Raw genomic sequence first — 14,840 nt, forward strand, 5'->3', positions numbered from 1 at the left:
GAGACTGGGACCTCGGGCTGGGGGGACCACATGCAGAACAATAGGACTCTGAACAAGTGAGTGTGCTCCAGAAAGGGGCTTGTGCCTGCAGCCCCAACCACCACCAACATCCCTGGCTCCTGGCATGAGCTGGGACCCCTGAGAACAGTGGGACAGCAGGGCATGAGCTGCTCTCCACTGCTCCAAAGGTGTTCTCCCTTGGATGCAGATTTGCCCTGAAGCCTTTCTCTCCAAATTACCCTGCCTGGGTACCTCTGGGGGCTGAGGATTCCTGCAAGCGGGGTCCCTACAATTTGGGCTGCTTTCAGGGGCTGCAGGCTGCTCTCCTCCCACCCAGCTCATCCCCAACAAGCAAAGAGCCTCTGAGACAAAATTTTGGGCTAAGCCAGAGAGAGCAGCCAAAACATCAGCCCCTGCTAAGGCGGGATTGCACCTGAGAGCCCCTGGCCATGGGCAGGGCAGCCTTGGCACAACCAGCCTGTGCCAGGATGTCCTCTGCCTCCTGCCCTGGGCACACTCTGTTGGAGCAGAGTCCTACCTTGTCCCCAGTGCCACTGGCATGCAGTGAGGTGTTAGTTTGGATTTTGCTCTGGAGAGGCAGGAGGGAGGTTACACTGGGGATCAGGGTTTGCTCCGTTAAAGCAGGAGGAAACATGGTGGCAAATAAAGCAGCAGCTGCTGTGAGGGATGTGGGAAGAAGCCGTACCTGGAAGTCGGAGGCGTGCTCCTTCTGCAGCCCCTCTTTGGTGATGTCGTGGCTGCTGGGGCTGGAGAAGGGGAATGAGTCCGTGTGCTCCTTGAAGCCGCTGGTGAGGTGGTCCACCTTCCTCACGAAGCAGCCCAGGTCCTGCTGGAGCACGCCCAGCCGCATCAGGAGCACGTTCATCAGCTTGGCATCGCTGGGGCTGTCACCACCGCTGCCCACCGCCTCGCCCAGCAGCACCCCTGCGCACTCGTTGTCCAAGCAAGCCTTCAGCCCCGAGGTGAAGCCGTTGGCATCCGAAATCAGCACGTCGATCGCTTTGCTGACCAGTGTTGCCTGGTCCCGGATGCCCAGCAAGGTCTCCAGGTCCTTGGGCTTGAGCAGCTTGGCAGGGCCATCGGGCACCTTCCCACTGCCCAGCCCCCTGTCCTGCCCGTCGGCCTCGCTGCTGCCCACGCCGTCCCTCCAGCCGGCGGTGGGGACGCACTGTGCCGAGTCGCCAGCCTCGGCGTCGGTCTCCAGCATGGGCCGGGTGGTCTGGCAGGAGGCCAGGTCGCAGCGCTGGAGGTTGGAGAGCAGCACCCTGTTCTCGTACTGCAGCTTCTTCACCTTGCCACTGAGCTCGCTGATCTGCACCTTGGCTGTGGCCAGCTCCTCCTGCGAGGGCTCGCTGACCACCGAGCAGCTGTCCTCCGACAGCGTCACGTCCAGCTCGTGGTCCGACTTGTACTTGGTCAGCTCGTTCAGGAGGAGCTTGTTCTGGTCCTCCAGCTCCAGCAGCGAGCGCCTCAGCAGCTCAGCCTCCTCCTCCACGAACTGCAGGTGCCGGCGCAGCTCCGCCACCGTGTCCCCCGCGTCCCCGCAGCTCGAGACGCCCACCAGGAACCGCGTGTCCTGCCCTGGCAGCTCCCTGTCCCCCTGGCCCTTCATGTCGTCCATCTCCGCCCGCAGCCCGCGGTTTTCCACCTCCAGCTCCACTATCCTCCGGCTGAGGATGTTGGCTTCCTCCTCCACCAGCTTGAGGTGGACCTTCAGCTCGGCCTCCCGGGAATGGGGAGAGTCAGCCAGCTCCTCCACGGAGAGGGAGCTGTCGAGGTCCCCGTAGAGGGACCTGTACTTCAGCAGCTCCTCCTTCATGCCGTCGTTCTCCTTGGCCAGCTTGGTCAGCTTCTTGCACATCAGGGCCGACTCCTCCTTTGCAAAGTGCAGCTGGCACTTCAGGTCTGCGCTGTCCTCCTGGAACAGACAGGGGGTGGGCATTAGAAAGATGCTCCCAGGGGCCACAGTGATTCCCAGAGAGCCCTGGGGACATGCCACCCTCCCACCCCAGTCATCCTAGGGAAGCTGCTGGCTCTGCTCCTGGAGGGGGGAAAGCTTTGAGATCCATCCTGGAGGCTTTCAGAGTGAGCCTGGAGATGGGACGGGGTGCCCTGGATGAGGAGACCCGTGGGTCTTGCCCCAAGAAGGACATTGAGCCACCACCAAGGATGTGTGGACCAAGTCCAGCCTGATCCACCACAGGGCAGAGGGGAAGGGAAAGCTCTCAAGACTCCATAGGGTCACCAAGGTTTCCTCCCAAAAACTGGCACTTTGTCACTGCAACACCCTCATCAGGGCTCTCTCTGCTCCTCCCACTCAGCTCCCCACGCTCCATCACAGGGCTGAGAAGCAGCTGAAAAACTCTCAAAGTCCCAACCCTCAGCCTTGCTGCCATCACCTTGCCAGGGCACTGAAAACCCAGGCAAAGCCTCAGCATCAGCTCACTAGTCCCTTCCCAAGCGCCTCTGCTTCTCAGGACCGTTTCTCCATGTGTTCTGTTTTTATTTAGCAGTTAGGATCTTGGCTGTTTGCCCAGACAGACCGTTTCTCTGCTCTGGGAAGCTTTTTGGATGGAGGACCAGGATTTCCTGACGTCCAGCTCGCAGCTTCCTGTGCCCTGGGGTCACTCGAGTGCTCCGAGCTCCGGCGTGGTGACTGCCAGGAGGGGACCTGCTGGGCTGTGACTCTCACCCCACTGCACCCGCCGGAGCTGGACAGTGCTGGAGGTGGCCAAGCCCTTTGGCTGGGTGGCTGCTGGCCCTGGCAGCCCTCTGCCTGGCTGAACTCATTCCTGTTCCCCTCTCCTTGGCTGGAAAAAGCAAGCTGTCCCCTTCTCTGGGTGCTCCGGACCCGCAGCTCCCCCCAGCCACACCCACGCTCACCCCAAACCCTTCAGCAGTATTTACTCTGCAGACTTCCTGGACTGCTCATAACAAGGCCAGGGGTGATGGAAAGAGGATTCCCATGAGTTTGAGGTGCCATTTTATTCCCTAAATATCCTGCCGTGACCACAGGAACCACCCTGCTGCTCGTCCATGCTCGTGCACCAGGACACGACCTCACTAAGGCGCATTAAAGCTGTGCCCCCCTAATTAGGTGAGGAGATTAGGGGAGGGCTGGCTCAGGCAAGGCAGACATGACCTCAGTTCCTGTTTTTCCAGGGAAAAAAAAATAAAAAGCAGCAACCCAGTGTGTCCCTCTACACCTTGGCATCACAGGAGGGACACACATGTCCCCGAGTGCTTCTAGGAGCGGGGCAGACTTCGGTGTTGACTCCATCACCCCCCCAGCTCTGTTTTTGGGGAGTCATGATGCTCAGCCAGCACGGCCGGGCAGGAAAGGGGCCCAGGAAGCCACAGATGAGTCACAGCCTCTGTGCCCGCAGGGCCACCAGCCACGGCTGCGTGGGGACAGGGAGCGGATGGGGGCCACATCCAGGGGCATCTGCACCCCAGGAAGCCCAGAGTTCCTGGAGCATTGATCCCACTGCAGAACTGGGGCTACCCTGCAAACCCAAGCTGAAGGGTCTTGGCTCCATGGGGGTGTGAGAAGCAGAGGGGGCTGGTGTTGTTTCCTGCCCCAGGAGGAGGCAGATGAGGGGCTTCAGCCTCAGGAAGGGGGTGATGGAGGGGCCCCCTCAACTCAGGGCAGAGCTGGCTGTAAGTGCTCCCTGGGGAAATGAGGGGAAGGATGCCGGGACCATCAGCTGGCCAGAAAGAGCTCTCAAGAATGGAGTTAAAGGGAGATGATAAAGACTGAGGAGGAAAGCCTTTGAAGGTCTGGGGGTCCCTGTGCTGTGGCTGCATGGAGTGGGCTGTGCCAGCATGGATACAGATGACCCAGAACTCTTGGGCTGCTCAGGGTTCCTGCCATGAGACAGCAGTATGTCAGGAATGGCTTTACAGGGTCTGCCTCCACGTCCCAGCTTTGGGGGAGCAGATCTGCTCCCCAAAAGAAACCCTTCAGGTCTTTTGCCTTTGAAAGAGGATTTTTCCTTTTGCCTTTCTATCCCCGCAAGAGCAGCTCTGCCTCTCCGAGCCCTGGTAACAGCATTAGCGGTCACAGCAGCTCAGCTCAACAGCAAGTGACAGCTGAAATCCTGCTGCAACCAGCAAATCCCCCGCTCCCTGTGCTGCCCTGGCAACCTGTGAGGGGCAGGAGTGGCGTGGCCTCCAGCCATCCCCACAGGGACCCTCCGCTCCCCCAGACCCCGTGAAGCTCCCAGGCCACCCTGAAGCACAGCTGCTGGCACTGGCAGGAGGGACACGGGCTGCCAGAGCCACGAGGGCAGAGGCAGCTTTGCAGTGTAAAAGCCAAACTCCTTCAGCTCCTTACACAGGGAAAGGGTTAAAGCCACCACCCGGCCACTGCTGCTCCATTGATAAATGAGACAAGGGATCGGCTGAGGACAAAGAGGATGGCCCAGCACATCAATCCCTCCCTTATGCAGGGGCTCTGAGAAGCAGGAAAGCTCTGCAAAGCCCTGTAAGGAGGGGATGGCGCTGCCATGCCCAGATTTACTCCTGGTCTGGGTGTAGTGTCCAGCCGGCACCATGACCCGGGGTGTTGGTGGGTCACTGTGGCGTGCCCTGGGTGCTCAGGTGCTGATACCTGCACTGATGGCTTCTTCTCAGTCTTGCCCATGGAGCGAGACCCCCGCTTCTTCAGGGAATTCTGCAGGAAAAAGAGAGAGTTATGACCCACAGCGAGGGCACTGCACCCCAGCAGTGACAGACAGACAGACAGACAGATGCAGTGTGCATGGACATCAGCGCTGATGTTCCCACATGCTTGTGGACCCCAGGAAAAACCCGAGCCTCGGTGGGCTGAGGCAGACCCTTTGCTTTGAGGGAGCTGGACTGGCAAGCATCACATCATGAGGTTTAGCCAGAAATTCCCCCTGCAGGCAAACGAGCAGTGAAAAAGCCGGAGTGAGCAGGAAATGAGCCATGGAGAGTGGAGAGGCTGAGTCACAGTCCCTGTCAGGACTGAAAGGAGTGGGGAATCCAACCCCCAGGCCAAGGGACAGCTCTCAGGACATTGCAGTGTGGGAGCAGCAGATGATGACATTCCCCATCGCCTTTTCCCCAAGCAAGGGACATGTCCTGGTCCCTCAGCAGCACGATGCTGACTCTGCTGTCAAGGTCACAAGGGGACACGTGGGACAATGTCCAGGCTAGTGAGGACAGCTGGGAGGTGGGGAAGGCAGACAGAGCAGCAAGAGAGACCAGAAGCACGGGAACAATGCAGGTGCCCAGAGAAGAGCCAGTTATCTGGGGAAGGGAGCTGGGGGAAGACCCTCAAGCACATCCACACAACCTCCCATGAGCGCTGGCTGATCCATGCAGCTGCCCTGGACCTATTTCCAAGCTGGTGCTGAGGCCCAACAGCCAAAGAAAGCAGCTGTGAAATGTAAGCTGCTGCCTGTGCCAAGGTGCCGGGCTCCAGGCTTTCCTATTAAGGCCACGACCATCAGTGGAGCTGCTGGAGCTGCAGAGCCTCTCCCAGGGGCTGGCTGTGCCACATCACATCCCTCACCCCCACCGTGCTGGGGACTGGAGCTGGCAAGGGGCAGCACCAGCCCCAGACAGCCCCAGGCATAGCACCCCGGGGCAGATGTGGATGTCACTGCTCCACCCTGGGAGCAGCCTTGGGGTGGCCATGCCTGAGGGTCCTGTCATGGCCGAGTTTGGTGTGGCAGGCTTGGCATGGGGTACCCAGATTGATCCCACTTTTTCCTACCCCTTTAGGAGACAGAAGAGGGGGAAATGCCTGTGCCTTCGGGAACAATCCCCAGACAATTATCCAATTATGGGAGAAACCTCGTGGAAGGGAGGAATAATCAGCCCCGAGGGGTGAGTGCAGCCCGGCACAGTCCCTGGCTTTGGCTGCTAACAAGCTCTGCCAGGCTCTGTGCCCTGCAGCAGCAGGGAGGAGGAGGGCTTTTAGCTCACTTTGTCTAATGTTTGCCTAATTAGCACTCTGCAATCAGTGACTAACCCCAACGCCCTTGCTAGCCTGGGGACAAAACATCCCGAGCTTGGGGACCATCTCTGAGCCTGTGGCAGCCGGCAGCGAGGAGCCCTATCCCACCCCAATCCCACCCCACGCTCTTCAGCCAGGACAAGGCAGCAGCTGTCTCTCGGAGCTCCCCACGCTGACCACACAACCATTTTCCCTGCCTGTTTTCCGAGCTCGGGAGAGCTGCAGCGCAGCTCCTGCTGCTGCCATTTGTTATTCAGCCCGCGCTCCCGGCTGCAGGGGAACCCATTTCACGGCTCTTAGCGGGGCTCTTAGCGCAGCCCGGGGACGAGACACCCCGCGGGGGGAACGCTGCTCCGTGCCACCGGCGCGGGGATGGCTAAGAGGCCACGGGGACAACCACAGCTGGATCCCGCAGCTTCCCAGGAGCTGGGCTCGGCTTTAGGCGGGGATGGCCCCAGAGATCGCAAGCCGTGCGCAGGAAGCACGGTGGGGGAAGTGAGAGCCTTCCCTCGGTTCTGTCTCCTCCCCCACGCTGCCCTGATGGCTCAGCCAGAGATGCATCCCGAGGTTCCCCCGGGACCAAAGGCATCCCGGGCAGTAGGGAAGTGGGTTACAAGGGCTGCAATGGATCTCAAGTCCATGCTGTCACCAGGATGCCTTTCCTGTCACCGAGGTTGACATTGATCCCGGCCAGAAGCTGGTCCCAAACACCGCAGGACATGGAGTGCCCTGGACCTGTCCATCTGGGTACATTTGCGGCTGCCCAGGACACAGAGGGGATTGTGTACCCATCCAGCTCTGCAGCACCACTGGGACACCATAGGGACACCGCTGGGACATCTCAGCCCCGTTTGAGCCAGCAGGATGTGGTCAGGATACAGCCAGCACCAGGCACTCTGCCAGGGACAGGGACCCCACACATCGTGCGGAGCTTTGCTCAGATGGAATTGGGCACGGCCCAGGGGGCTGGGCTGAGCAAGTGGCCAGGGACATATAAAGTGTCCCTAGTGCAGTGGGGAAGTCCTGTAGCCCCCCTGGATGGGGCAGAGCCAGCCCATGCCCGCAGGGTGGGACGAAGCCTGCTGAGGGCAGGCGCTGCTCAGGTTTCACAAGCATCTGCAGCACGGGTTGGGTTTCAGTGACTCAAGCAGGGTTGGGGGATCCCATGATCCGGGGCCAGGACACCTGCTACGAGCAGAGCCTTGGGGACGCCTCCCCGTCCTCCTCCCGTGTCCCACTCACCTCTCGGAGCTTGTCCATCTCGTTCTGCACCACCTGCTTGGCCAGCTCGGTCTCAATGAGCCGCTGGCGCAGGTCCTCGTTCTCCTCCTCCAGCCTGATCCTTTTCTTCTCCACCACCTCCAGCTCATTGTGGAGCCGCACAGAGACGTCCTTGGCCACCTGGGGACACAACAGGGCTCTCATCAGACTGGGCACAATGTGCAGGGGGCTGAGACCACAGCCCCTGGGCACCCACAGTCCTTGTGCAGAGATCAGCAGGCAGTTGCTGAGACCCTCTGGAGCAGACACTATGGTGGGTGACCCCTGGCCCCTGAGTCTGTCCCCTCCATCGTGTGCTGTGACTGATCTTGTTCCTTCACCAGCTGCAAGGCTGCCCTGCATCCCCATCCCCCGGCCAAACCCTGCCTTCTCCAGCCTTAGCATGGTGCTGGGGGATGTTCATCACCTTTTTTCCCCATATCACAGTGCTGGAAAAGCCCCCAGAAGGCTGGAAGAGTTGGTGGGCAGCCACAGAGCAGGCAGCCTCTCACTGCAGGCAGCAGCTGTGCTGGTCAGGAGAAAGGCGAGCTGCTGCATCACATTACAGAAAAACCAGCAGCTGCCCCAGGGTGAAGGGTGCCCACATCCACCCCAGAGCTCCCCCTCTCCAGATCCCTGCACAGGAGCAGTCCCCAGCATAAAGGGAGCTTAATAACACGAAATATTCACTCCTGCATTTGCAGGACAGCAAAAGTTGTCCCCAGTGCCACTGGTCTCCCGCACAGTGCGTGGTATCAGCACTGTGGAGGCAGCAGCAAGCCGTGCTGCAGGGCTGGGGGACCTCAGGGCACAGGGTCGGGCTCCTGTTCCCCCGAGGATGGGCTGTGCTTTCCTTCCCAGAAAGGGAGAAGCTGGAGGGGGCGTTTTTGGCAGCAGCCACCCAAGCTGGGGGGGAGCTGATGGGCGGTTTGGGGAGGGGATAGGGGCCCCAGCAGGGATGGGCAGTGAGGCAGGTTCGCAGCCCCACACTTGTGGCACATCTTGGCTCCAGAACCGGCTGTTTTCTGCTCGAAAAACAAAATTAGTCCTCGAGCTGTTGCACATCCATCCTGAGCTGTCTCCGCCTGCCACTGCACCCCCCTCTTGGCAGCAGTTTCGTTGGTGAGAGCCCTCAGCAAACACTCACCAGGCTCCTCCAGGGCGAAGCAACGTCACCCTGCAGAAATCCCCTTGTCCTGCCCCTCGTGCCACCATGCCTGGGGCTCTGCAAGGTTTTCCCGATGGCCGAGAGAAGCAGCTCCCAAGCCTGCAGAGTCCTGGTCCCCACACTCCCTCCCTGCACACTCGTGACGCCCCATCCCGCAGTGGTGGTCCCATCACATCCCCATAGGAGCAGGGTAGGGGAGCGCAGCCCCAGGGCACAGAGCTGGGCTGCAGCCTGCCCAGGATGAGCCTCACATATGGCACATTCTCAGGCAGTGCTGGCCCTCTCCACCACCAGGATCCCCTCAGACCACCTGTGAGCTGACAGCACTGCTCCCCACTTCCCACATCACCACTGCTAGCAGGGAATCATGATGTCTCCAAAAAAACTGCGCATCCCCACAAACCACACATCCTCACAGAGCTCCCTGCACCCCAACATCCCCTGCCACCTCCATGCTCACAACTCATCAAAATCCCCTCTGGGGGCTCTGCGGGCTGCCTGGGTGCGGAGGTGGCCTCCCAGGCTGACCTTGACGTCCTGCTCGAGGCTGTGGATGAGCTCGCCGTCCACCTGGCCGGTCTGTGCCACGCGCAGGCTGCGGCGCTCGGCCTTGCGCAGCCGGTACTGCAGGATGCGGCAGGTCTTGCTGGCCTGGTCCAGCTGCTGCCGGAGCTCCTGCAGCTGGTACACGTCCTCCTCCATGTACACATCCCGCATCTCCAGCATCTCGGCGCGCAGCTCCTCGATCTCATCCTGCGGGGAGACGCTGTGTTAGACCCCGCAGCTTGCTCTGCCCTCTTTTCCCCTGTGACACCTCCCCACCATGGCTCTCCATCCATCCATCCATCCATCCATCCATCCATCCATCCATCCATCCCATGAGCCTTTTTCACAGGTCTTCAGTGCCTTGGGCCAAGCCCAATCCTTGCAGGAAAAGGCTCAGAGCCAGCTGGGTGCTGTCACCCAGGGGTGAGCCAGTCAGCCAGGGGGGAACAGCCAACACAAGCGCCTGAGAGAGTTTGTGGTGAAAGAAAGAGGAAGTTGGGGGAGGGAGAGGAGCTGCAGGAGCAGCTCACGCGGCGGCCACGGGGAGAAAAATTAGGTTATCTTTGGAAAAGATGTGTCAGGGAGGCAGGCAAGGGAAGGAGGAGATGGCAGGTGAGGACAAGTCCCGTTAGGGGAGGCGACATGGGGACACGAACGAGATGCCACCAGTCTTGGGGACCAGAGGTTGCCCCTTGTTTTGCCACCAAGCAGCAGTCCTTGGGCTGGGTCCTCTGTTCCCAGTGTCATCAGCTCTCCCAGTGACCTCCTCCAGCACAGCAGAGCCTCTGGCATGGAGCAATTGCATCACTGTCACAGCAGGGCCGAGGGTGACATCCTGCTGGCACCAGCACTGACCCAAAGCCTCCTCCAGGGCTGTGGCACACAACCACTGTGAGGTGTCCAGTGCCACTTCCCCATCCAGCACAGGACTGTAGTCACTGGGGATGCTCAAGGACTGTCCCCTATGGTCCCTGGGGACCAACCAAGCTCTTTCCATGTTACCCTGAACATGGTGTCCACCCAAATCCTCCAAGCAAACACTCCAGCCATCACACTGGCTGTTCTTGACAGGACCTGGTGGGACCAGCACGCTCCTGGGAAGGGATCAAGCATCTGCTTTCCTGCCACAAACCCCTACCACCGAAGACCTCCTGCCACTGCCACTTGAGAAGTGAGGGGCTCACGCTGCCACCCTGCACCATGGCACAGTCAGGGAAGGGACAAAAGGATCTGGCAGAGGCACTGGGGGTGCTCAGCCCTGATTCACCCTGGGCAGAGGGGACAGGGGAATGCTCCCCATATTCCAGTGACAGTGACCGAGAGCCTGAGATGGCAGCTCTGTGCTGGCTCTGCCAGGCGCTGGCACAGTGGCTGCCACACTCACCCGGCCTGACAAAGCCCCAGCTGCAAGAACTCCCCGAAAGGAGAAGCCAAGCCCGGGGAAAGGGCTGGCAGCTGCGGGGACAAGTCACAGTCGCTCACTGTTGGCTTTAAACAGTCTGTGACAAAGAAGGAACGACAAACAGACAATTCTGGATTATCTCCTGGCCTGGGCTGCCGGAGCCCGGTGGCACCATGGCCACCAGTGTCGTGTCACCCTCCGCTGCTCTGCTTCTTGCCAGGGGGTCTTGAGAACAGACCTCTTTTTGTTCTGTCTCAGAGCAGAAACAGCCCTGAGGCTTTGAGATGAGCAGCGGGGGTCCCAGGGACACCCAGCCAGGCTGTTCCAGGGACAGCCAGACACTGTCCTGTGAAAGAACATCACTGCAGACATGTTTGAGTAAAGTCAGGTGTGAAACCCCCCAGGGACAAGCCACATGTGCTGGCAGGCAGTCCTGCAAGGGCTGTGATGCGCCCTGGGAACCCCCACCAGCACTTCCAGCTCCCTGCCTGGCGGGGCCACAGCCCTGGGGGCACCAGCAAAACCCCTATAAACCAAATCAGCCTGGGGAGCTGGTTTGTGGCATCTGCTCCTTGGGAGCCTTCATAGAGAAAAAAAGGCGTTATGGATTGCAGGTGAGCAGGCGCACTGCAGCGGGTGGGGAAAAGAGCCTTTCACCGCCAAAGGCAGGCGAATCGTGGCTGGAATACAACTGCAATCCTGCTTCAGTGCTGACCGTTCCAGCTCTCATTTGCCATGTGGCTTTCCCAGGCAGCAGCTGATCAGGGCAGGGAGCAGGGACCTTGGAAAAAACCCAACCAAATCTTGCATTTGCTGGAAGAAATCCTGGGCTTGCCCTGCTAAGAGCTCCTGCTTGTTTATGCTTTGGGTTGTAGCAACCGTTATTTTAGGGGGAGGCTGTGTCCAGCATGTCCAGCCAGGGCAAAGCCTTGAAGTACAGCCATGGAGTGGGGCTGGGGGCATCTGCAGCACTTGGGGGGCTGGGAAAGCTCCAGCTGCAGGAGTTCACCCACATTCCGTAACGCCAATAAATCCTTGGATTGGGTGCAGCCTGGCAGGCGCACAGCCTGCCCCAGTTTGGTCCATGGAGGCAAGCCGTGCTGCTAAGCTACAGTAAAGGGATTAGGATTGGAGAGTGGAAAAATGCCAGCAAACTGGAAGAGAGCTTGGAGGACAGAGCTGATCTGCTAAGGCAGCACATGGGGTGCACTGGGGTCCCCTCACAGCTTCAGGGGTCCATGAAGGCCACGGAGCCTCGCCCTTTGCACCTGCACATTTTCTGGAGTTGATGCCCAACTCAGCAAAATATCCATTTGGATTAATGTGGGAGCAGAGCCAGGAGCTGAGGAGAAACCCCACAGAAACATCCCAAATTCAGGGGTGGCATTGTGGGCATGGAGCACTGTCAGTGACGTTAAATGAAGCGTGAGATGGTGACAGGTGGGCAACACTGGGGAGGAGATAAATGACCTCTCCAACACAAATGGCCCTGGGGACTGCCATGCTGGGCCACTTGCCCTGTAAACAACAGAGTGCCCATCCCCATGTGAGGTCACAGCCTCCCAGCACCCATGGGCTCCTCCCCTGCTTTGTCCTCCAGGATCACCCACCACTGCATCCCATCCCATCTCTGTAGCAGCAAAGATTTCCTGCTGTTTTTACACTAGAAATCCCCTGTCCTGAAAAAAACGCTGGGAATCCGCAGTCCAGGGAGACTCATTTGAATGCCCCAGGGACTGTGTGCAGAAGCAAACACCCCATTCCGTGGCTGCAGGAGCCAGGTTACACTCGGTGGAGGAGCTCGAGAGACAACCTACCTTAAAGCTCCTCCGCAGAAACCTCGGAGACACTGTCTCTCCCCGGGGAGATCATTAAGGAAACTAAGAAGCGGAAAGGTGGGATGCAAACTGCCTGTTTCCAGTTCAGGAGAAAGAAACCATGCATTTTTAGAGCAGGAGGAGGCAACAGCTGTGTTCACACGTCCACTTGAAGGATATCAGCTCTTTCAGGAAGGGCTGAGCTTTAGAGTGATGACCCTGAGCAGTGACAGGGCAGGAGAGGGACCAGTGGAGATGGCAGAGCACACCTCAGAATGCACATCGGACCCATTACAGGTTGCAGAAACAGAATTAAACCCTGGGATCTCCAGCCCAAGGGGAGTTACACGCTGATTTCGGCGCCTGCAAGAATGCAGCAAGCTCCGAGCAGAGCAGGGGACGCACACTGTGCAACCCCAGCAGGACCTGCAGAAGCAGAAAGCAGCAAGGGACACAAAACAGGCTCACACAGTGCAGCCACGGCTGGCTGTGGTGCTGCTGGCAGCACGCACCCCCACTTTGGCAGCCCCAGGCTCTGGGGCACAGCCAAGCAGCAGCCGCCTGTCCTTCCAGCAGCCTTTTGGGGGGCACAGCCCTGCCTGCACCCTCCAGCTGCACCCCTGAACCTCAGCAGAGGAGGAGGAAGGGTGGGAGGCGCCTGGCTGCTTGGCAGAGCCGCCTTTGTGCGGAGCTGGGGCCGCGCTGGCAGCGAGTGTGCCTGCGGCTCGCCTCGATCCCCGTGCAAAGACGGGGATTACCGTGCAGGAGAGCAACAAGCACGGCTTCCTCCGAGATTACAGCACAAAAGCAGCAGCTTTCCATCAACTCTGAGCGCCCGTCAGGCAGCACAGGGAATTATGCTAGAATTTGCATGGGGAAAAAAAAAAATCAGAGGGGATTTTTAAAGGAAACTGCCCAGGGTGCTCAGGCATGTCCCCTGCCAGCAAGGGGAACCCAGAAAATGCAGCTCACCACAAGCCCATGCCAGGGTGCAATGGGTGGAAGGATGACCAAGGCACGCCCGTGTCACCCACAGGGGTTTCTTTGGGTGCATTAAGAGCAGCTCTAGCCCAGCTCTGACAGCAAACACCGGCCATCCTTCCCCCCATGTCACACAGGAGCTCAGTGCAGCAGCCTGTGCGCTGATCCCTGCCCCTGGCTGGCATGGCAGCTCCCCCTTGGCAATGGGAGTGAGGGAAAAATCAACATTTCTCAGCTGTACACCTGCCCCCATAAATTACCAGGCAAACAGCTGGGAGCTCTCTGCAGCCCAACCCATGTTGTGCACCATCCGAAAAGGCGCGAGGCTGCAAAAGCCCTTCAGGGTGGCTGCTTGGCAGAGCCTTGCTCCCCAGCTCTGCAGGTGGTTACTGGGACTCCCAGGCATGATCCCTGCCCCTGTGGCCAGGCAGGATCTGGGCAGCAGCAGAGCAGGGACTCAGTGCCAGCCAGGCTGCCCAGATGCAGCCCCAATGCCCCTGTGGGATGCTCTCAGAGAGTCCTTGCTGCTGGCATGGCTGCCTTGGGGGAAACAAGGCACCCAGGCACTCTGAATGTCTCTCCACAGAGCTGGGAAATGCATGCAAGCCCCAAGGGATGTGGGATGACTCAGGGCAGGGAGCAGGAGGGGGACAGGCAGCAGGAAAGGGCAGGCAGGACTGAGCTCCCAGCGTTACACAGCTCTTGCCTAAATCCCTTCCCGTGGAGAGGAGAGGAAAGGGTTTGCAGGCATCGCCTCCCCTCGCTCCAAACCCTCCCGTGCCCACTCTTTGTCTGCCTGTCCCTCTGCAGCTGCTGCCATATCACATCTCACATTTTCCAGCCTGCTGAGCAGGGCTGGGAGCTGCTCTCCATCGCACGGCTCAGCAACAGCGCAACGGGGCAAGGACACCCGAGATACCTCCTCCCTCACCAGGCTGCCAACCTGCATGTGAGAAACAGCCCTTTTTGGGGAAAATGCTTGGAATAACCCGTTCAGGGGTGTCACAGCAGGTGCACAGGCCTGAGAGCAGGGGTAAGAGGAGATCCCAGCCCGCCCAATACACCCAGAGCGGGAGGAGGGAAGCAGAGCCTTGCACAAATCTGGGCTGCAAAGAGAAATGGGTGAAGTGTGCTTAAACAAGTAGGTTTTATTATGGCAGCTGAGGAAAGATGGGACGTGAGCTGGCGCTGCTGGAGCACTGCTGGGAAGCTCCCAAACCCAGCGTGCATCACACGGGCGTAGTAGCACCACACACGTCTGGCTCGTGCCAGAACGTCACCAAAGCCCTCCCACCCCCAAAAATCCTCATCTCGCTCTAAATATGCACTAGGTTTCAGCTGGTGCTGATGAATACACGAAAAAATATTCATTTGCAGCTATTTGGGTGAGTCCTAGGAAATAAGTCACCTGGGCTAAGTCTGATTCATCCACTCCTGAGCGGAGGAGAGCTGCATGGCAAGATGGGCAGTGCTAATCCCTTAGGTTAGGGCTTTATTTTTTGCCCTAAGTCCTGAAATGCCTGAATTTTTAGCACAGATGGCACAAGCCAGCACTCCGCTGCAGCCCAGCCCAGTTTTCTGCTCCTTGCTGGAGAAACGAGGCAAATCTTCCAACATTTTTTGGAGCACGAGAGGCATGTGCTCTGGGCTTCTGCCCAG

The 14,840-nt window shown here is 59.2% G+C and overlaps 1 protein-coding gene across 2 annotated transcripts in view; it reads right to left on the bottom strand.

Moving 5' to 3' along the window:
* SOGA1 (suppressor of glucose, autophagy associated 1) overlaps window positions 1-14,840 on the bottom strand; it is a 29,599-nt gene that overhangs the window by 12,303 nt on the left and 2,456 nt on the right. For both annotated transcript variants that reach the window (XM_032126687.1, XM_032126686.1), the window contains exons 2-5: window positions 8,964-9,188; window positions 7,250-7,408; window positions 4,634-4,696; window positions 707-1,939 (exon numbers count right to left, since the gene is read on the bottom strand). In XM_032126687.1, the coding sequence (XP_031982578.1) occupies window positions 707-1,939; window positions 4,634-4,696; window positions 7,250-7,408; window positions 8,964-9,188 (1,680 nt within the window). The remainder of the gene's footprint in view (window positions 1-706; window positions 1,940-4,633; window positions 4,697-7,249; window positions 7,409-8,963; window positions 9,189-14,840) is intronic.

This window comes from Corvus moneduloides, chromosome 17, assembly GCF_009650955.1.
Source record: "Corvus moneduloides isolate bCorMon1 chromosome 17, bCorMon1.pri, whole genome shotgun sequence".
Classification (NCBI taxonomy): Eukaryota; Metazoa; Chordata; class Aves; order Passeriformes; family Corvidae; genus Corvus; species Corvus moneduloides.